Below are 22,855 nucleotides of genomic sequence, written 5' to 3' on the forward strand. Positions count from 1 at the left end.
TCAAGGAAACACTAGTACAGGATGAAGGACTTACAGTAGTCAGTTACAATGGAAAATTGCCTACTAGACTATATATTGTTACAAAGGGTTGTAACATTACCTAAATGTTTTCATTCTGATAGCAGTAAGTATAAAGACTTTATTTTATACTCTGTTTCATTGTAAGGAAGTTTGATGCAGTTGTTTTAAGAGCCCACTTTCTGGAGTCAGACTTTCTAGGTTCAAATCTGGGCTCCACTACTAAATTATTTTTATTGTGGGCAAGTTACGTAACTGCCTCCTAACCCATGAAAGGAGTGGATGATAGTGCCTACTTTATGCAGATTGTTCTAAGGATTAAGTTACAATGTATGTAAAGTGCTTATTAGCTCAGAGATTGGTACATGGTAAATTTTCAAATGCTATTTTTATTTATTTTAGAGGTTCTAAAATAAATCACAGTATGGGTGTCAGTATGTTTATTATCCTTAAGATAGGGAGTTTTAAAAACTAGACGTTCTGGGCTATCATTTAAGTAGCTTTTCAGATATTTATCTTTTTCATGGCAGTTTTCAGTCACATTACTAACCTGGCTATAAGTACCATTAGGGAGAGCTAGATAACTGTTAATGGAAATTTTGTTTAACATTATTAGCTTTGTTCTAACTTAAAATAATTGGCACCATCCTTTCTATTCTAGCCCTTAATCACACAGTCACTAGGATCCAAAACTCAGAGTGTGGAGATAACAAAAATAGACACTGAAAGTAAAATTAAAGGTAAGTGTTTGAATGAAATTTTCATATTAGGAATGAAGCATGCTCAAATATATTATTAGATTTGTTGAAGACATTTGTTATATTGTACTACTTCATCGGAGTGTTAAATCCTTCTAGATGTAAGCACCATGAGGTCAAGGATTTTTGTATGCTTTGTACACTGATGTATCTGATACAGTTAGAACTGTGCCTAGAACATAGTAGGCATGTAGTAACTATTTGAATGAATGATTCATGAAATTGTTACTTAATTCAACATGCAGTATTGGCCAAAATTATTGAAATCATCTCTAGAAGCTTCTAGTGTACATTTCTTTAGACCAAATAGAGGCTTAATAAGTATTTGTTGAAAGAACCAATTTATAGAAGCTTCATTATTTACATTTTTCATTTTAGCTAAAGAATATTGTAGAACGTTGTTTGCCTATGAAGGTACTAATGAAGATGAACTTACTTTTAAAGAAGGGGAGATCATACAGTTGATCAGTAAGGTAAGACTTTTCTCAGTTTTCAGTGAATCACTTAATTTATTCATAGAAATATTTTTCAGTAGTCTTGCATTCCCACTAGAATGTAAGCCTAGAAGGGCTGTGACTTTGTCTTGTTTATTTCTGTGACCTGAGAACCTGGCACATAGTAAGTGATCAGGAAGGTTTTTTAAGCAAATGTTTATTGTCTGTCTTTGTTATAATTGATGTCTTGGGAATTATTTTTACCATCAAATTGTGTTTTTTCTGTAACCACACCAGCCCCCGCACCCCCAGGATTCTGTTCTCGTTTCCTATTTTACCTCATTGCATTTTTTGCCCCATCTAATGTTTGTTGGAAAAAGAAGAAAAATAGGGAAACACCTTAAATGTCCATCAATATATAAATGGTTATGAAATGTCATATTATGGAAAATGATGCAGCTATTTCAAAGAATGAGATAGTTTTTTATAACTTGGAATGAATTAAAGAAAAAGAAAACCCTACAGTATCGGGGTGTGGGCAGAGTCCTGTAATAACTGTAATAGAGAAATATTAAAGTTTTTGTTTTTGTTATATCCCTTTAAAGTAATTTTGGAAATTTCTCCCATTGTTTTAAATTGACTTAACAGATTGTTTAGTGTATGTAATTAAAAGAAGTTTTTTTCATTGAAGTATAATTGACCTACCACACTATGTTAGTTCCAAGTGTACAACATAGTGGTTTGATATTTCTATATATCTGTTATTTCTAGTTACCATCTGTCACCAAAGTTATTGCAATATTATTGACTGTGCTCCCAATGTTGTACATTTCATCCCTGTGACTCATTTATTTTGTAACTGGAAATTTGTACCTCTTAAGCTCCTTCACCTCTTTTACTCATCCCTCCCAACCTCTTCCCCTCTACCAACCACCAGTATGTTTTCTGTATCTGTGAGCCTGTTTCTGTTTTATTGTTTGTTCATTCCTTTGGTTTTATAGATTCCACCTATAAGTGAGATGGTATTTGTCTTTCTGTCTTATTTCACTTAGCATAATACCCTTGAGGTCCATGCATGTTGTCACAAATGGCCACATTTTATTCTTTTTTGTGGCAGAGTCATGTTACATTCTAATATACTATATATATATAAAACATATGCATATATACATATATATACATGGTAATGTACATTATATATATATATATATATATGAAACACATCTTTATTTAAGATGTTTACTGATATATATTTAAGTTGCTTACATATCTGGGCTATTGTAAAGAATGCTGCTGTGAACATAAAGGTGCATATCTTTTCGAATTAGTGTTTTTGTTTTTGGAAAAATACCAAGAATTAGAGTTGCTGGATCATATGATAGTTCTGTTCTTAATTTTTGAGAGGTCTCCATTCTGTTTTACATAGCAGCTGCACAAATTTACATTCCTACCAAAAGTGCACGAGGGTTCTCTTTTCTCCACATCTTCCGCAACACTTGTTATGTGTTGCAGTTGTGGTTATCCTGACCTTTGTGCGTGACCTCCCCAGGGGTGTGGGTCTTGATTATACTGTGTCTCTGCCCCTCCAGCCTGTTTCATTGTGGTTCCTTCTTTATATCTTTAATTGTGAAAATTCTTTTCTGCTAGTCATTCACATTGATAGTTGCTCTTCTGTAAATAGTTTTAATTTTGGAGAGCGTGAGCTCCAGGGTCTGCTTACTCTGTCATCTTGACCAGTCCCCCCCAGTGCATATAATTTTTAATACATATGGAGATTGGATTGATAACAACTAATTTCTCATAGAAGGGTATTTGGAAGGAATTGTAGAAGATTCTGTTAATTTCTAAAGCAACTGAATAATGTGATTAATTTTTGGTGTATAAAGTGTTGAAAAGAATGTTAAGATACAGTTTGGAAATTTATATTCTCTCACCAACCTCCTCTTCTACTTCCTTTCCTTTTTCCTTTCTCCTCCCTCTCTTTTTTATCCTTTTAAAATGAATTTTTAAAAAAATTATTTGTTTGTTTGTTTATTTATTTCTTTATTTATGGCTGCCCCGGGTCTTAGTTGTGGCACACGGGATCTTCATTGCAGCATGCAGTATCTTCATTGCAGCACATGGGATCTTTAGTTGTGGCATGCAGGATTCTTAGTTGCAACATGAGGATTTCTTAGTTGAGGCATGCAGACTCTTAGTTGCAGCATGCTTGCGGGATCTAGTTCCCTGACCAGGGATCAAACCCAGACCCCCTGCATTGGGAGCGTGGAGTCTTACCGACTGAACCACTGGGAAAGCCCCCTGAATTTTTAAATTATTTGACTAATTAAGAAATTAAACTTAATTTTATAACTGCTGCTTGAAGTAATGTGTGGGCAATATATTTTTTTAGGAGGACCTCAAAGTCTGTTAGGTCTTTATTTTTCCTTGTAGAAACAATGGAATTCAGTATTTTCCTATTTTGTTGCTAACATTTTTCTTATTTAGAGATAACCCCTATTATCTTTATTCTTCATTTTGCGGTTTAGGAGACTGGAGAAGCTGGCTGGTGGAAGGGTGAACTTAATGGTAAAGAAGGAGTATTTCCAGACAATTTTGCTGTTCAGATAAATGAACTGGATAAGGACTTTCCTGTAAGCTTTTCTTTTTCAGTGATGATAATAATTTAAAAAACCTTTTGCCAATATTTCTTAAAAAACAAGTTTTTTACATGGTAACTGAATAATTTTCTGAGGGGATTTCAGATTTATATAATCAGGTAAAAGTTATTTGAATTATGGTAAAACAAAACAGTGTATCAGTTCTGTGCTTTATTCCTGTTTTCCTTTCCCCCTAACTAAAAATTAACTTAGACTTTATTACTTTATTGTAATTAAAAGAAATAAGGCTGCCCATACTATTTAGACAAATTAGCACTTGATGGTAAGAAAAATTATATTTTTATTTAATTTTGTTGAAAATTTTTATTTTAAGGTACTATTGATTACTATTACTCTGTCACTGCATTTTTGGGAGAGTGAGAAGAAGGCTTTGCCTCCTTACAGGATTTAATGTATCTGTCTTACGTCTCACAGTGAATAAAATGAGACTGAGTCATTCATCAGTGATCTTTTGCCTTTCTACAGCTTGGTTGCCTATGGAGGGATGAATCTAATTGAGCTTTTAAATTAGAGGGAAAGAGTTATACAGAGAACAGACACACCCCAGCAAGACAGTCTCCCGTATTTGATTTAAGTCAATGCAGAAATCTCTAACCTTTGCAGTCTTTCATTTAAAGTAAATTACAAGAGGATAATGTATGAAGGCCTTACACTGTCCGAGATTCTTCTTTTGCTAGATTTCATTCAGTATTAATTCAACAGCCTTCGGGTGTGCTTTATTTTTATACTCTTGTTAATGAACAGATTTTCTTTTTTTTTGGCTTTTATTAGGTGTTTATGCAATATTGATTATCAGTTATTTTTTAATTTGGAGAAACCAAATTCACATACTTAGAAATGTGTCTCAAGTTTTTTAAGGCAAAAATGAGTGAATGTTTATAAACCCAAGAGAATTTTAATAAACTGAAAAACAGACCTTTGCCTTTAATCTTCTTTTTGAGAGTTCTGAATAACCAAGAGTGAAAGCTAAATATATTTATTAGCTACTCCTACTCTTTTTAAACAAAGTCTCTTTCTCTCTCCCTTTCTCTGCCACCCCTCCTTCCCCCACACACAAAATACTCAGCTGTTAAAGAGTGGTAAAATGGTGCATAGGAATCTTAAAATAGGGGAGGCAGGAAAGAATATTTTTGCTCATCATTAAGATTTTTTAAAATTTATCTAACTCAGTGATATTTTTGAAATATTTGAATTTTGATCAAAGAGACATTTGTTCTAATAGGATATATTTTTCATCTGTGACCTTTTGTGGAGTTGTTTGACTCTTATGATTTTATAATTTTTGACAGGGATGGGATGAGGAGAGATGTTTATGTAACTTAAATCATTTATGATCAGAGTTTACTTTAACTATAAATATTTAATATGTAAGTGTTTTACTGTTTTCACAATTATTATTTTAATAGAAACCAAAGAAACCACCACCACCTGCAAAGGGTCCAGGTAAGTATGAAACAGATAATTCAGATGGCTATTTTTCATATTTTTAAGTTCTAAAATAGTGAAATTGGGTCTCCTGTAAATCATTTATTTTCTTTTAACAAAAATTAAATATTATGGTGCTATATATAATTTTTAAAAATATATAAAAATTGAATGTTCACATGTATTAATATCTGTCAGTATTTTTTAAGTACAAACTGTATAAAATAGGAATCTTGAAAATAGTTTGTATATTTTTGTTATGGCATTTTGAGTTAAGAAAATTGACTGAGCTTAAATCTGTAGAAAACAATATATTGAAAAAGGAGACAATATTATTTACCTAGTTAATAAGTTATTCTACCTTTTCAGATGCAATCCATTTTTTAATGCTGCAAACAAATACTGATTTTTTATATACTCTTCCTTCAGAGAGTGTGGTAAGACTTAAGCAAACTAGAAGAGTTTAGTTTTTCCTTTTTAAACAGTGGAATAAATGATGGACTACCTAGAAGAATTTTCCAGAGTTAGAGTTTTGTAATCTGACTCTATTTCTATAAGTTCTAGCCCCTAATTTCTGATTTTTAAATATGCTGTCCAGTTTTTTTTTCCTTGAAAGATCTGCTCTTTTTTTAGAATAACGCAAGTCCTTCCCTCCTCCATAGTTTCAGCTTTGTGTTTGCTAACTTTATCTGAGAGCAAGGATAAGTTAAAAGTAATTTTTATGGAAGTTGGTACTGGAGCCTTTTTAGCTACTAGTCATACTGGGCTTTTAAAATTAGTTAAAATTAAATAAAATTAAAAAGTTAATTCTGTAGTTGCAGTAGCAGCATTTCAAGTCTCAATGGACAGTATTGAACCACACAAAAAACAGCATATTTCCATCATCACAGAAAGTTCTACTGGACAGCGGTATTGTAGAGGATGTGAACTCCTTCATTTGATAAGGAAGGAACTGAGACCACAGAGCTATCACTTACTAAGGTGATCATGGCAGGTGCAGGATTATATATTGAGCTCAGTGATTCTGGTATATTGTTCATTCTTTTAAACCATATTTTCATCTGATGTTATTTTTTAAACCTTTGCTTTTTAGGAGTATAATTATCTTTGTGCTCTAAAACTTTTTTTTTTTAATGTATTAACTTTTTTTTCCCCTCAGCTCCAAAGCCTGAGCTGACAGGTGCAGAGAAGAAGTATTTTCCTACAAAGCCTGAAGAAAAAGGTGAGGCAAATTCTTCTACTTTCAGAAAAATAATTCATTTCATTGTCAGTGTAAAGAAAAACATATCTCCACACTGAGTCATTCACACTGATTTTTAACAAGTGTTCATTATTTACTGTATAATGCTTGGGGATTTCGAAGAGGGAGTTTGTCAAGATCAATAGGAAATTAAGATTTCTCCTCAAACTGATACCAGTTTACATTCATGGAAAAGTTACACCGTCACCTCGGTAAGGATGTAGTATTTAATGTTATTTCAAATAATGTGTAAGAAAACTAAGCATTAAACAGTTATACTCTTATTATTTTCATAGTGTCCCAGTTGAAATACATTTAAAATGTTTTTCTTAGGTATAAGAGTGAGTTCTTACTTAAAACATGTAAGTGATTTATTATGTATTATTTAATTTTCACTGCGTATAAACTGCATATATTTGTCATATAAACTTGGAAAGGTATTCCAACATACCATATGTATTTTGTTTAAAAACCTTACTTGTTATTGTTAACACCTCCTTCTCTTTGTACACAAAGATCTTCATTGGTTGTATCTAGCAGATTAGGTTGTATATTCTTGCAAAAACTTGAATACTGTTGCAGAATACTTTTGTTTCTACTGCCTGTATTGTTTCTACTTCCTATCCTTGTCTCTTGCTTAAAGTGTTACTGTATTCTCTTAACTGATTTCTCTCATTTTAGTTCCTTGTCTGGCTTCTATTTCAGATTCATTTTTTTAAAGACTGTTTTTCAGAAGTTTCAGATTCACAGGAAAACTGAGCAGAAAGTACAGAGTTCCCATATTCTTGCTGCCCCACACATGCACAGCCTCCCCCACCGTCAGCGTCCTGCACGATAATGGTGCACTTGTAACAGTCGGCGCACCTCCATTGACACATGATTACCATTGAGTCCATAGTGTACATTAGGGGTCACTTCTGGGGTTGTACATTTCATGAGTTTGGACAAATGTATAATTGTAATATTATACAGAATAGTCTCATCTCTTTAAAATTCCTCTGTGTTCTGTGCTTTTATCCCTCTCTTCCCCCAACCCCTGACAGCCACTGATCTTTTTATTTTCTCCATAGTTTTGCTTTTTCAGAATGTCATAGAGTTGGAGTCATACACTATGTAGCTTTTACACATTGTCTTCTTTCACTTTGTAATACACATTTAAGGTTTATCCATGTATTTTCATGGCTTAATAGCTCATTTCTTTTCAGTGTTGATTAATATTCCAGTGTCCAGATGTATCACAGTTTATCCGTTCGCTTACTGAAGGACATCCTGGTTGCTTTCAGGCTTTGGCAGTTATGAATAATGCTGCTATAAACCTTGCATACTTTTTGTGTGTACATAAGTTTTCAGTTCACTTGGGTAAATACCAAGGAATGTAATTGTTTCTTCATATGGTAAGAGTATGTTTAGTTTTGTAAGAAGTTGCTAAATTGTCTTCCAAAGTGTCTGCACCATTTTGCATTCCCACCAGCAATGAATGAGAGTTGCTGTTGCTCCACGTCCTGGTCAGCATTTGGTGTTGTCAGGAACTGATCCCAAATTATTCAGTACGTTTTTGGTATCATCTTCTACTCTTTTCATTCACTACATGTAGCAACCACACTCTTGACTCTGAATATCATACACCTTCATAGCTTTATCTCTCTCATGATCTGTGCTCAGCATGGGAAGTTTTTATATCCCCAACTCCCCTTGTTTTTGTATTTGAGATTTTTAAATTTAGAGGCAAAAACAATTTATATTTAATAAAGGTATTTCTTAATCTCAGATTAGTCCTTTGTGATATAGCTGTTGTTAGGTCCAAGTCTTGGATCAGTTTATCTTGGTACTTGGTTATAATATCTCCTAAATGAAAAACTCATCATACAAAGATACATAGAACCAAATGTAAGAAGTATGTTACTGGCTTTATTATCTTCATTATGATATTTCTTTTATAGTCCCCTTTATCAAGTAGGTAAGGGTTTTGTTAAAATTAAGAATATGGCTTTTTATATTCCCTGAAATCAGTCAGTTGATCTTATAAATAAAATGAAAGGTAATGCATTTGTATTACATTTATTTGCTCAAAATCCTGGCCATGATGAAGTGTCAGGGACTGAATTTGTCCTCCTGAGTTAGACAACTAGAAAACTGGACAAAATACATACAACAATGGTTTTAGACGTCGGACAACAGGTAGCATAGGACTGTTATCACTGAAACCAATGAGGCATACCCTAAAATTACCCCTAGCTTATTGTCTAGAAGCAGTTTTGAGGCAGCAGAAAGGAGAAAGCCAAACAGAGCCCAGTATTCATAGAGAATTGAGGTAATAGGAGTTTAAGGAGGCCAAGGCAGCTATAGTTTGTGGGACAAGAGTGCCAGAATGGAAGGAACTACATAGAGTACTGAGAGAGCTCTGTAGGGCTTACCATGAGGCTTTGGCCAAGTACTGAATTACATACATGTGAAAGGAAAATTTCCATAGCTGGAGAAATAACTGCTGGAAGACATTTGATGAAACAGTTTCTGGAACTCACAAATAGTTCATGTTCCCATGAGCCACAAGACCTCATAATGCATTGAAGTCCATAAAAGGGTATATCAGCTTAGACTAAAGGCCTACCTTGGAAACAGATCAATCTAATTCCAGAATGCTTTACATTATAATATAACAAAATCTAGCACCCAAGAGGATAGAATTCACAATGCCCATTATCTGATCAAAAATTATCAGACATGGAAAGAAGCAAGAAAATAACAACCAGAAGAGAAGTCAATCAATTTAAACAGACCCAGAAATATCAAGAGATGATGGAAATAGCAGAAAGAACACTCAAATAGCTATTATAAATGTAGCCCAGTATGTGTTCAGTAAAGTAGAAGAAAACACAAACATGATGGTGAGAGAAACGGAAAATATAAAAAAGACCCAAATTGAAATTTTGCAGACGAAGAGTACAGCATCTGAAAGGAAAGACACTGGATGGAATTACCAGCAGTTTGGAGACTACAGAAGGAAATATTAGTGAACTGGAAGACATAGCAGTAGAAGCTATCTAAAATATATAGAAAAAAGACTAGAAAAAAATGAACAACACATCAGTGACCTCAGTGACAGTATCAAGTGGTTTTACTTATGTGTAAATAGAGTCCCTGAGGAAATGAAGAGAGGGGACAGAAAAAATATGTGAAGAAATAATGGTTGAAAAATCTTTAGATTTGGTGCAAATATTAAGCCCACAGATCCAAGGAGCTCAGTGAACTCCAAGCAGAAAATACATAAAGGAAATCACCTTAAGGCACATTATCATAAATTCTATGAAAAGCAGTGATAAAGAGAAAAACATAAAGTCTGCAAGAAAATAATTGTCAACCTTGAATTCTCTACCTGGCAAAAATACTTTTCAGGCAATGGAGGCAAAACTAAAACTTTCAAAAAAAAATCTGAGAGAATTCTTTGCTAGTAGACCTGTATGTACTACACAGGGAATGTTAACAGAGGTGCTTTTTGGCAGAAGGAAAATGATGCTGTTTTGGCATTTGGATGTACAAAAAGTAATGAAGAATGCCAGAAGTGGTAAATATGTGAGTAAATAGAAAAGACCTTTTTCCCCTTATTTCTAAATCTTAACACCACCACCAAAACTCTTCACTGGAAAGATTTTAAAACTTACTATAAAGTGTTGATTTCAAAGTTTAGGTGTGCAAATGTAAGCACTTTTTAAATAAGTGAAACAAGACAAATATAACAAGGGAAGCAATTCTTAATGTTGTCAAAATGTTCTCATTAACGTGACATGGCTTTAATAGATCTGGTGCAAGAAATACGAAAAGTGTCAGGCATTGCCTATTAACGGGCACTGGGGGAGAGAGCCACTGTCAGTTCAGAGGGTCTGAATATTATTGACATAGATTATTTCTTTAAAAATAAACATAAGTTTATCTCTCTCTTGTTCCAGAGTCAACAGAGAGAGCTTTTTCAAACCATGGCTAGGGCCACTTTGAGGAGCCTTAAGCCTTCTTACAGGAGAAGCGGTGTATGCCACCAGTGTGTGCGTTCATTACTTTTATCTCTCTTTGGATCTCAGTTTCACAGAGTATGTCCTTTGAAAAGTCCTGCCATATTGAGGAGGATTAAAAAGAGCTAGCAGAAAACATGAAACGAATCACCCTAATTGCCCTTGATTCTTAGGTGATGCCCCATTATTTCATGGGATACTTCCCAAATCGTAAGAATGGAGTTTAAATCCTCACTGTCTACTCGCTGCCCAAGCCACCACATGGGTTTTCTCAAATCTGCTTAGCAGTGTCATTCTCACTGTTTCCTCAGAGGGACCTCGAATGCTTGCCTTGCATGTTGCCCCCCAAGAGAGTTATGATAGCAACAGTTTGGGGCACAAGTTTTTCTCCTGCTTTTGGGGAAGACTTTCTTGGACATACCTTTCAGTAGCCTGCTTCATTCTTATCAATGTGTGAAAAAGTTATTCAAATTCATTACTCAGCAAGGGAATATAATTTTAAACCAAAGTAAGATTCTCACCAAAATGGGTGAAACTTTTAAAAAGACTGACAATACGAAATGTTGGTGAGGATACAGGTTCTCAGAGCTCTCATACATTATACACTGTAGGTGGGAATGTAAACTGTTATATCTACTCTTGACAACTAAAGTTGGATAAATCTATATACCCTGTTACCCAGCACTTTTACTCCTAATTATATACTCACAAGAAATGTGTGTTCCGTATGTACACCAAAAGACTCAAATAAGAAAGTTTATCATAGCAGTATTTACACTGACCATCAATTGGAAACAACACAAACGTCCATCAGTAGTTGAATGGATAAAAAAATTGAAGTATATCCCTATGCCAGGATACTATATATATAGCATAGCAACAAATTAATGAGGTGGAGTTTTTCACACAGCAGCTTATTATGATTTCAGTGGTGTAAAATTAAAATATTCAAAAGTGATCTGTGGTGTTAGAAGATACCTTTGGATGGGAGCATTGAGGTAGTGATCGGGGAGAGGCATGAGGGGAAGGAACTTAATGTGGCTAAGGTTCAGTTCTTGGCCGGAGTGGTGGTTACTCAGGTGTGTTCCTGTGATGTTAACTTCTTGAACTTTGTACTTAGGCTTTTGAAAATACATTATATTCCAGTTTAAGTCACTTCAGTGAGATAAATATGGGTAGATTTTTTTTTTTGTCCTGAATTTTTCTAAAATATTAGGAAAATAGATTCAGTTAAGAACATACTTGCTACTTTTTGCATAGTACTGTGTTTTTCTCTAATGCATCTCCAAACGACCAGTGATAAATAATGGAATATTTGACTTTTTAGTCAGAATTTATGGACTTGTAATCATTCATGCTTTAGTACCAGTATTATTACTTATTTTTAAATTCTTATTCATGCATCAGGGAACTAACCCTAATCTGAATTAATGAATAGATTAACCTAGTATGATGTATAGTGTTAGTAATGTATTGCTATATTCTGTAGTAAATAAGATAGGGCATATTTGTTATTTTGCTGTATTTTGTTAACTGTCATATATTTTAGTTGTTTTAATAAAAAATTTCTTTATATGCTTATAATTTTCTGTATGTCAAGTTATAATAACATCTGTATCTTACATATATCTTCTTTTGGGCATTTGGATAGCTAACATAAGAATTTTTTCCTTAAATCCAAATTTCCTTTTGTTTTTTTTGACCAATCTCTAGCTAAACTTAAATTCTATGCACAGTTGGATATCCACATGCAAAAGAAAAAAGTTGAACCCCTGCCTCATACCATATACAAAATTTGACTAAAAATGGATCATTCACCTAAATATAAGAGGTATAAAACTAAAACTTTTAGGAGAAAATATAGGGGTAGTTCTTCATGGTCTTGGGTTTGGCAGTGGATTCTTAGCTATGACACCAAAAGCACAGAAACAAAAGAAAAAATAGTTAAATTGGGTTTTATTAAAAATTAAAAACTTTTGTGTAAAGGATATTATCAAGGAAGTAAAAAGACAAACTACAGAATGGGAGAAAATATTTACAAACCCTATATCCAATATCTGAAGTATGAAAAGGATCCAGTATCTGGAATATATAAAGAACTATTATAGCTCACCAACAGAAAGATAATCCAATAAAAAAATGTGCAAAGAACTGAAATAGAAATTTTCTAAATGAGATATACAAATGGCTAACAAGCCTATGGCAAGATGTTCATCATTAGTCATTAGAAATGCAAACCAGGACCACATTGAGCTACCACTTCACACCCACTAGGATGTCTGTAATAATAATAAAAACTGAAAATAACAAGTATTGGCAAGGATGTGGAGAAATTGGACCCCTTGTGGCCCTAGTAGAGGAGGGAATGGGGAGTAGCTGATTAATGGGAACAGAATTTTCTTTCGGGGTGATGAAAAGGTTTTGGAACTAGATAGAGGTGGTGGTTGCATAACATTGTGAATGTACTAACTGGCACTGAGTTGTTCACTTTAAAATGGTTAATTTTATGTTAGGTAAATGTAACCTCAATAAAAATAAAAAAATCTAGTACTCAAACGCATTGCCATCATATATTAGTTATATAATAAATCAACATATAGTAGTAGTTGGTTTAGTTATGGATATACCTGGAATGGTGAATCTTATTTTTGTCACCTTTGATTTCCAGCAATATTGAATGTGTTCTTTTTTTGTTTGTTTGTTTGCGGTATGCGGGCCTCTCTCTGTTGTGGCCTCTCCCGTTGCGGAGCACAGGCTCCGGACGCGCAGGCTCAGCGGCCATGGCTCACGGGCTCAGCCGCTCCGCGGCACGTGGGATCCTCCCGGATCGAGGCACGAACCTGCGTCCCCTGCATCAGCAGGCGGACTCTCAACCACTGCGCCACCAGGGAAGCCCCTTGAATGCGTTCTTTTGTTTTAGACTAACCTATAGGAATTGAATTGATTTCAAGCTGTTATTTATTTATTTATTTGGCTGCGACTCACAGTATGCTGGATCTTAGTTCCTAGACCAGGGATCGAACCCTTGTCCTCTGCAGTGGCAAACAGAGTCCTAACCATTGGCCCACCAGGAAATTCCACAAGCTGTTATTTACATATTTGTTAAAAGAAGTATATTCATTTAACCCGTGAACTTCTATTTAATTTATCATTTAACATTTTCCCTGATGTTTTATCTAAAATATCTTTCTTTTAATATTTTCTAGAAATAAGTTTGGCTGACTGTTATAACTCTGATAATGATGGCTCTATTGGCTTATAGTTAGAATTGGGGAGTTGGCTTTCACTTCTGGTGGTGTAATTACATGACGTGCTTGTGCAGTTTGAAGCCATATAGAGATGGATTTTTGTACCAAATGATGATGAGGGTTTAAAAGACTAAGCTAGGGGCTTCCCTGGTGGCGCAGTGGTTGAGAATCCGCCTGCCGATGCAGGAGACACGGGTTCGTGCCCTGGTCCGGGAAGATCCCACGTGCCGCAGAGCAACTAAGCCCGTGAGCCATGGCCGCTAGGCCTGCGCGTCCGGAGCCTGTGCTCCGCAACGGGAGAGGCCACAACAGTGAGAGGCCCGCATACTGAAAAAAAAATAAAAAATTTAAAAAATAAAAAAAATTAAATAAAAGACTAAGCTATATTTTCAAACGATCCAAGGAAGCTGTACATAAATGATAAAACTGAAACAACAGCATTTTGTACTTTCATTGTTGTTAGATGAAATCAGATATTTTTAACAAGGGGTTTACCCCTGGCCTTCAGTGTTTTTTGTTTTTGTTATTGTTTTGTAATTTGGCCTTTTATCAGTTTTGACTGCTGTTTGGTTTTGGCCAAGTACTTTCTTTTTTAAAATTTATTTATTTATTTATTTTATTTGGCTGCTGTTGGGTTTTGGTTGCTGCACGCGGGCTTTCTCTAGTTGCAGCAAGTAGGGGCTACTCTGTTGCGGTGCTCAAGCTTCTCATTGTGGTGGCTTCTCTTGTTGTGGAGCCACGGGCTCTAGACGCGTGGGCTTCATTAGTTGCACGCAGGCTCAGTTAGTTGTGGCTCACGGGCCCTAGAGCACAGGATTAGTAGTTGTGGTGCACGGGCTTAGTTGCTCCGTGGCATGTGAGATCTTCCCAGACCAGGGCTCAAACCCGTGTCCCCTGCATTGGCAGGCGGGTTCTTAACCACTGTGCCACCAGGGAAGCCCTCAACCTTCAGTGTTTGTTCAAGATTCATAATTACTGGTTTCTGATTGATAAGAAATCTCATGAAATTATTTGTGGTCCTGTGATAGACACTCTTTTCAAAGACCTAGTAAATCTTGAAAAGTACTCAGTATTGCTCTTGGGAACTTTCTTATTTTTGCATATATGCCTTACAATATATTTTTGCTGACTGCTGTATCATGAATATCTCATATGTGTGCACACGTGTCAGATTTAATACCCATTCTTAGTACCTCAAAGATCAGGAACTAAGTATGTCATTATGTATAGAGCTATGCCTTTTTGGTGATAAAATTGTTTTTATTAACATGGCATGATATTGTCCTTAATGTTTTTTTTCCCAGCATATTTTCTTATGTTTCATAGAATTATTAAATGAAATGGTACTAATAAAATTCCTAATACAATGATGAGTTATAAGTATAAGCCTGTAATTTTTTCATCTGTGACTAATCAATCTAGCCTCAGTTTGTCTTAAAATTATTTTTTGTCATCATGATTATTTTTAAATAAGTACATTAAATGGCACTAGAGTTCCTACTCATTTTTAGTTCTCTGTACTTCAGTTTCAGAAAGTGATCTAGATATAAGTCTAGATAATACTGTTCTCTGCCTAGAGTAAAATCATACATGATTATATTTGAGTAGAATACCAGCCCTAAAAGCAAAGGGTGGTGGGAAGACAGTAAAAAGCAGGCATTATTTGTTGATCAGAAGCTTATTAGTGGTCCTCCTTCCCACCAAAGTAGAGTTTTTTTTAAAGGATAGTTAGGATTATTAAATTATAATTTTAAAACGGATAAAACAGTGCACACATACACTAATAGTGTCTCTTTCTGTTTCACACCTTTCCAGCTTGACATTAGCTTTAAGAAATAGGAAAACCTAAACAGTTCTGATTGTTAGTAACCTACTAAATATTTTTAAATAATCAGATGAAAAGTCAGTGCTGGAACAGAAACCTTCTAAACCAGCTGCTCCACAAGTCCCACCCAAGAAGCCTACTCCACCCGCCAAAGCCAATAATTTACTGCGATCTCCTGGAACAGTGTACCCAAAGCGGCCTGAAAAACCGGTTCCTCCACCACCTCCTGTAGCCAAGTAAGTTTTATCTAATTTGAAGTTAGTTTATTGATTTACTTGCTTTTGACATAATTGGCCTTACTGCCTTTCTAAATGTCAAAGTAATTTTTAAAGTATTTGCTTTTCTTATTTTTTGTAGAGACTGTAATCTGTGTTAAATGTTAATCTTAGATTCATACTAGGTGAATATACTCATGTTAAGCTGTTTTACATTTCTTATTTTATTATGTTTGGTCTTAGGGTAGAGGTTTATGTTTATGGAAATAATTTTATAGACAAGAAAGAAAATCAGTATTATGGTATAACATCTTTAGTGTCATTATTATTATTTTTAAAAATTATTTAATTATTTGGCCGTGCCAGGTCTTAGTTGCGGCATGTGGGATCTTTTAGTGGCGGCATGTGGGCTCTTAGTTGCAGCGTGCAGGATATAGCTCCCTGACCAGGGATCGAACCCGGGCCCCCTGCATTGGGAGTGTGAAGTCTTAACCACTGGACCACCAGGGAAGTCCCTCTTTAGTGTCATTAAATCACAGTGCTAAAAGATGGTCATGCTTTACATACAAATGATTTTTGCATGTGTTTGATTTTTCTCATTTTAGGATTAATGGAGACGTTTCTACCATTTTATCAAAATTTGAAACTGAGCCAGTATCAAAACCAAAGCTAGATTCTGAACAGTTACCACTTAGACCAAAATCAGTAGACCTAGATACATTTACAGTTAGAAGCTCTAAAGAAACAGGTAAGTTAACATGTGGAAAGGTGGTGCATAAAAAGAAGTTGCAAATATAGTTTTCAGAAACTATTTAAAGTAAGAAATTTGTGTATGTAATTTGTGTGTGGATACATACAGTGGAAGTTTATTAAAATTTTAAAAAAATCTCTGAAGTTGAAATAGAAAAATAAAACTGAAAGAATATAAATGGGCAAGGTATTTATGGTTCACATAAGCTTTCTCACTGGTCAGAGAACTGAGATGGATATTAAAAGATCAGTCATTTATCATTCTATCCCTTTATAATGGAATGACCATACCATCTAACTTAAGCAGATGTGAGTGACATAGACTTTCAGTGCCCACACTAGATTATATTTAAGAAGACTATTTTTATTTTTCCACTTAAATCTCAAGATACTTTTGTTTCCAATTCTGGAAAATAGGCTTTCTTATGACTCTCTCTCTCTCTCTCTCCCTCTCTCTCTCTATTTTATCTGTCTATCTCAGCAGGCTTTACTTCTTTAGCTAAATATTATTCCTTAAGCTTTAGGACTGATTTTTCAGCCCATTAATCATCTTTGTCTCCTGGCTTTTTATACTTCTCAGTTGTAAAATGGAATACTTGAAACTGAAAAAGTCTTTCTTTTTTTTTTTTTTACTTCAGAGAAGTCTTGATACAAGATCTCACTGTTAAAGGAATTGCACCATCATTACTTTGTGGTAATGGTTATTTTATAGCACTTTGCTTTCGTTTTTAGTTTTGTAACTTTTTTTTTTTTTTTTTTTTTTTTTTTTGCGGTACACTGGCCTCTCACTGTTGTGGCCTCTCCCATTGCGGAGCACAGGCTCCAGACGCTCAGGCTTAGCGGCCATGGCTTACGGGTCCAGCCGCTCCGCAGCATGTGGGATCTTCCTGGACTGGGGCACGAACCCATGTCCCCTGCATCGGCAGGCAGACTCTCAACCCCTGCGCCACCAGAGAAGCCCTAGTTTTTTAACATTTTTAAAGCATTTTCTCATATATATTCTTATTTTATCTTAACACTGACTCTAATAAGAGGTAGATGCCATTTCCCCTATTTTGCATCTAAACAAAGTAACCTAAAGACACAGCAAGTGTTCAAGATCATGTAAACCAGAGGAGAACTCTTTAAATCCCCTTTATATAAAGTTCACTGTGACTTTCTTTAAAAAAAAATTAATGTCAACGTATTTTTTAGCTTCAAGTTAACAGTTCTTTACATTTAAACTTGAAGGCCAGTTACACTAGGATTTTTTTTGTCACTCTATTGTAAAATGTGCTACGTATTACCATTCAAATTTTTTAGGTGATTTTATTTTTCTTCGTTCTCTTTAGTTTGTCAGTGCAAAAACTCTAACCTAAGCAGTCTCCTTCAGTTTTTTAATTGGAATGTCTTATAGATCTTTCATCATGTATTTGGAGCCTACTTGATCTGGATGAAGCCATAGTCATCAATCATTTCTGGAAATTGAGATGTTGATTGTATTTTAGAGACAGTCACTCAAATATATTCAGTATGTTTTTGGTGAAAATTGTTCTAATTTACTGTTAGTTAAATAAAAAACAAAAAAACCTTCGTGTTTTTTTAAAAATATCCTTTAATTTTTAAAAAATTGAGGTTAGTGGTAAAAAATGTAATTCTGTTAGTTCTTACTGTTTTCTCTTTGATTTAAAATGTAGCTAGAAATGTGTTTTCAAAAGTAATAGAGAAAAAAAATTTAAGCACACGCTTTTAACTCTGGATATCAAAAATGCATAGGTATTATCTTTTGAATTTCCACAATTTTCTGCAATCTTTCTTTATCAGAAGTCTTAAATTTTGATGAGTATCTTTGGGAGCTGAAAGTAATATTTAGAGCTTATTATTTTTTTTCTGTATTTTTTGTTACTTTGTATCATTCTTCAACATTTGCTTTATTTAGTTTTCTCAAAGTCGTGGAAATTACCAAAAAACTTTAAGTCAGTTAAAACAAATTTTCACTTTTTTTCCAAACTTTATATATGATTACCAGCAAGCTTTGTTTCCTTTGGTACATTTCTAAATAACATGTAACAATGTCAGACTATTGGTGGTTGAAAAGTTCTGTTTTTCCCTTTGTATTTTAGTCCCATTTCTTGTCGTATATCCATAGCTATTATTTATTCTTCATTAAAAATGAGAGGCTGTGTGGAACAGAGTTTGAAAATTTCTAACTTCTAGTTTGCTTTTTTGTTGAAATAAATAAGGAAGTAATTTAGAGGTGCTGAGACACATATACGGTCAAAAAACTAACAGCTGATTTCCAAGTTGCAGTCTTTATATCTTCAACTACCACACTGCCTTTGGTGTACTGCACTTATACCCTATAAAGTTCAGAAAATATAAATTTTGGAAATTGAGTTCATATTAAGTAGCAAATATTTACTGAGCATCTGTGTATTTGCAGTAGTGTTTTGGGCACAAATAGTATGCTAAGATAAAAGGCATAGCTGCTGACAGCAAGTAGCTTATGTCTCCAACCTCAACTCAGACTATTCCTTATTTCTGTTTTTTAAAATTAGAATATCATGTCCCTAGTACTTGTAGTATAAAAGTGTTCTACCTCTTCTTTGAGTTGTTGGCACCTTATTAAAAAAACTGTGTTCTGTATTAGATACAGCCTCAAATTTGGCATTAGATCGAGGCATGTTTTGATTTACATATATGGCTCAGTTTGAGGTTTTAAATTTTTTAAATGACATATGAAACTAGCCCTTTAACATAAGTTTCAGAACATTTAAAACATACATGAAAATCTCCTTAGAGTTTAATTATTTTGTAAAAGAATAATTTGAGGCAAAACGATATAGTAGAATTTGCTGTTAAAAAAATGTGAGTTTTAAATTATTAGCTAATTGGTCATTGGCATGTTTCTTCTCTTATTTTCTCACTTAACTAACAATTGACTGATCCATTATATCTATGATACCTATTAGAAAACCTGACATGGAAGTTGTTATAAAATGTAATTTCCCTTCTTCTTCCCCTCCTCCACTGTTAATCACTTCTTATTCTGTTTCTGCTTTTATCTATTAAGGATGTAAATTCCTTTGGTTGCTCTCTGATATGATTGTATATAAACCCATATATAAACATATATATTCATGTATATAAATATAGTCTTTTTGTTCATATAAGAAAAAAATTCCTAGAATACTCAAATTTGTTTCATTTTTTTAAAGATTTTTCATAAATATTCTCATATATGATACAAGTAGTACTACAAATTGCAGAGCTATCAGACCATGTTTTAATTGTTTTCTCTTTTTCCAACACTTCATCAAAAATTGGTTTAGGATAGTCTCATTGCTACTACAGGTTAATTGTAAAGTTCACATAGTCTAAGTATTTCTAAAATAGTAAATTTTCCAGGACGTAAAATTGGTTTACAATTAGTTTTAAACTACAAGATAGAAAACTTAGTGGAAACATAACTATTTCATTAAGGAAGCACAGTTGATGAAGTATTCTTAGAGTGTAGTGTCTTATCCTTTTTCATTATCTTTTGTGATAAATCCTTCTTGGATTAAAGGAAATTTTAGAGATACATACATTATTTGATCTGAAAACCTTCATTGTTATATAGGGCAACATTCTTTCTTTTCAGTTCTATTTAATAATTGATCTGTTTTGTTTGAATTAATTTCCCAATATTTATTCATTTATTTCTTCCAGAAAGAGTTTATGGTGAGATTTTTTGAATACAATGTTTACCTGTTGAGTGGTAGACACTATAAAAAGTGAGCCTGTATCTAAACTAGTATTAAAACAAAACACCATACCCCAAAATGTAGAACTTACCTGGGAAATAAGAGCAGTAATTAAAATTTTTATTTTCTAATAACAGTTTCCTTGATAATATCATTAGAGTATCACTTAAGGCACTACTGTATTTTTATAGTGGGATATTTAAAAATAATATTGGCATATGTTTTTCCTATTATACCATGCCAGAATTAAAATTGCCTCTTTTATTGTAACTACTATCATGTGCTGAGGATCAAAACTTTGACTAAAAGGTGGTTTAATTTCAGTTATAACTGTATCAATGAGCTGTTAATATGTTGATTTATTACTCTGACCTCTAATTTTAATACTAAAACGTTCTTTTAGAAGTTGTCGTGGTGTTCAGTGAGTAATTTAAAAAAGACTTCTTTCTGGTTTAATGTATGTTGAAATCAAGTCTAATCATAATTTTTCCTTTTGAAAGACAAAAGAATAAATCTAAAATCTAATACACATCTTAATGTAAGTTTAGATAAACTGCGATATCTGCTAAACATTAAAATGGTTCTATTCATTCTGCAACTGTTCCTTTTTCCTGCTTTGTAAAATAATTTTTTTGGTTTAGTCTTTTTTCTAGACATTCCTATCCTTGACTTTTCTTTCCAGATTTTGTTTCCTAGCCTGTTTGCCATGTTTCCCTTCTTACGTGTCAGGAAATTATCCTACCTTTCTCCATTTTGGTAAGATGACAATTTATAAAAGAAATAAAAATAATATAGTCAATATGAATAGGTGGTGCACATTGATTTTTCTTTGTAATTTTACTAAAGTGTACGTGTTTGTCTGTCTATTCTAACCCTTTTGGTTTTCCATTTTAAAATAAAATGAAATTCACATTGGAAATTTTTTCTTGATAGTTTAAAATATTCTTTTGATAACAGGTTTTTTTAGTTGACAACCCTAAAAGTCAGTGTTTTTCCCCAAAATTTTATATTTATTTTGATATTTTAAAATTCCATGTCTTAGGCAATGTGTAGACATGTAAATGGCTGGCAGAGTGACAATGTGATGGCAAGAGCTAAGTGATTGTCATGCCTTTTATGCTGTGTGTAAAATATAAATCCACTGATACCACTCTTAGGTAAATTTAAAAGCATTCAAGTATATCATGAGTCAGAAATGTGCACTATTTCATTTTACTAACCTAATGACTTAAATGGAGGACCTGAGAGAGTTTTAGATTTGTAAAATTACTTGTCTTGGTGTTGTGGCCCAAAACTGGACATATAGAAGACATTTTTACATGAGCATGGTGTATAATTTTGTAAATCTTCCTTTTATTTACCCTTTTAATTTAATTTATCTTCATCTCTTCCTTTGTTTTTGTTTGTTTCTTTTTCTTTTTAAAAGTTGCTTAAATATGCATTTGAAAATAATCTTCACAGGCCAAAATGGATTGTACTTTTCAAGGTTTTTTTGGTAGGTTGTCAATACATATTTATCGATGTAAAAACAATTTTTAACCCTTCAAACTACAGCATATTTTTAACATCTTTTAAAATATTGTTTTCTCTGTGAAGTTAACAAATGAGATATTTAAATATATGTTTAAGCTCAAGGTCTTTCACATTATATAATGCATTCTCCATTAAAGCCACCATGTTTCTTATTGTGGTTTGTTGTATATTATAATTATTTATAGACAATTATTCAACAACTCAACACAAAAATTAATCCAAGCCCATTAGATTGCCTGTTGTGATATATTAGCCTAGTGACTAGATCCCATATAGAACATACAAAGTAATCCCAAAATGTGAAGGTGGAAAAGAATTAACAGAGGTCAACAAATACTTACAGTTGTTACAAAATGTATATTGCCAATTAGTGGTAACCTCTTCCTGTTTTACCTTTGTGTCCTCCATCCCTTTAAAAAAATTCTCTAAATAAATTACTTTGAATATGAAATTTGATGAGTAAGCTTTAAGGGCAGTAATGATAAGTATCTTTAGATTTCTTTTAAGAAATAACAATTCTCTGAGTTTGGACATCTAAATATTTGACAGAAAGCATTATAAACTTCCAGGCAATAGCAACATGAAGAATGATTCCATACCTGGAAGACAAGGCAAAAGATACCTGCTGCCATGATGAGTGATGGCATATTGACTGTGATTAATATTCTTAGTTTGGAATCTGGGCCAAAGGAAAATTATAATGATAGTAGAAGTGCCAGGAATTAACCTTAGGGTTCTTATTATCACTTATAGATATCTGGGCTTCAAAATTAAAGATCAACTCCTTCAGCAAGGTTTTCTGGACCATCTAGAAAAAGGGAAGGTATTATATACCATTGTTTCAGAGATACAAATTACCTAGATTTGTCCTTAGACTCAAGTTATTGGATCAAAGGTCAACCAGCCTTTGATGGTAGGGAAGCAAATGGATGATATATGTAGCATTTTCCCCTGGTATCTGATTTGCCTTGGATGTATAACTATCGTCTGATTCCTACACATGATAATGTCTAAGCAGAA

General features: G+C 33.6%; 1 protein-coding gene across 3 annotated transcripts in view; it reads left to right on the plus strand.

Annotated features, from left to right (window-relative positions):
* Nucleotides 1-22,855, plus strand: part of CD2AP (CD2 associated protein) — a 108,866-nt gene that overhangs the window by 73,987 nt on the left and 12,024 nt on the right. For 2 of the 3 annotated variants that reach the window (XM_059076544.2, XM_067006370.1), the window contains 7 exons: nt 680-758; nt 1,155-1,249; nt 3,739-3,843; nt 5,277-5,313; nt 6,455-6,517; nt 15,683-15,848; nt 16,433-16,575. In XM_059076544.2, coding sequence (XP_058932527.1) covers nt 680-758; nt 1,155-1,249; nt 3,739-3,843; nt 5,277-5,313; nt 6,455-6,517; nt 15,683-15,848; nt 16,433-16,575 — 688 coding nt within the window. Of the gene's footprint in view, nt 1-679; nt 759-1,154; nt 1,250-3,738; nt 3,844-5,276; nt 5,314-6,454; nt 6,518-15,682; nt 15,849-16,432; nt 16,576-20,984; nt 21,059-22,855 lie in introns of all 3 variants that reach the window. The other variant, XM_067006369.1, reaches the window with a different exon arrangement.

This window comes from Kogia breviceps, chromosome 10 (assembly GCF_026419965.1).
Source record: "Kogia breviceps isolate mKogBre1 chromosome 10, mKogBre1 haplotype 1, whole genome shotgun sequence".
Taxonomy (NCBI): domain Eukaryota; kingdom Metazoa; phylum Chordata; class Mammalia; order Artiodactyla; family Physeteridae; genus Kogia; species Kogia breviceps.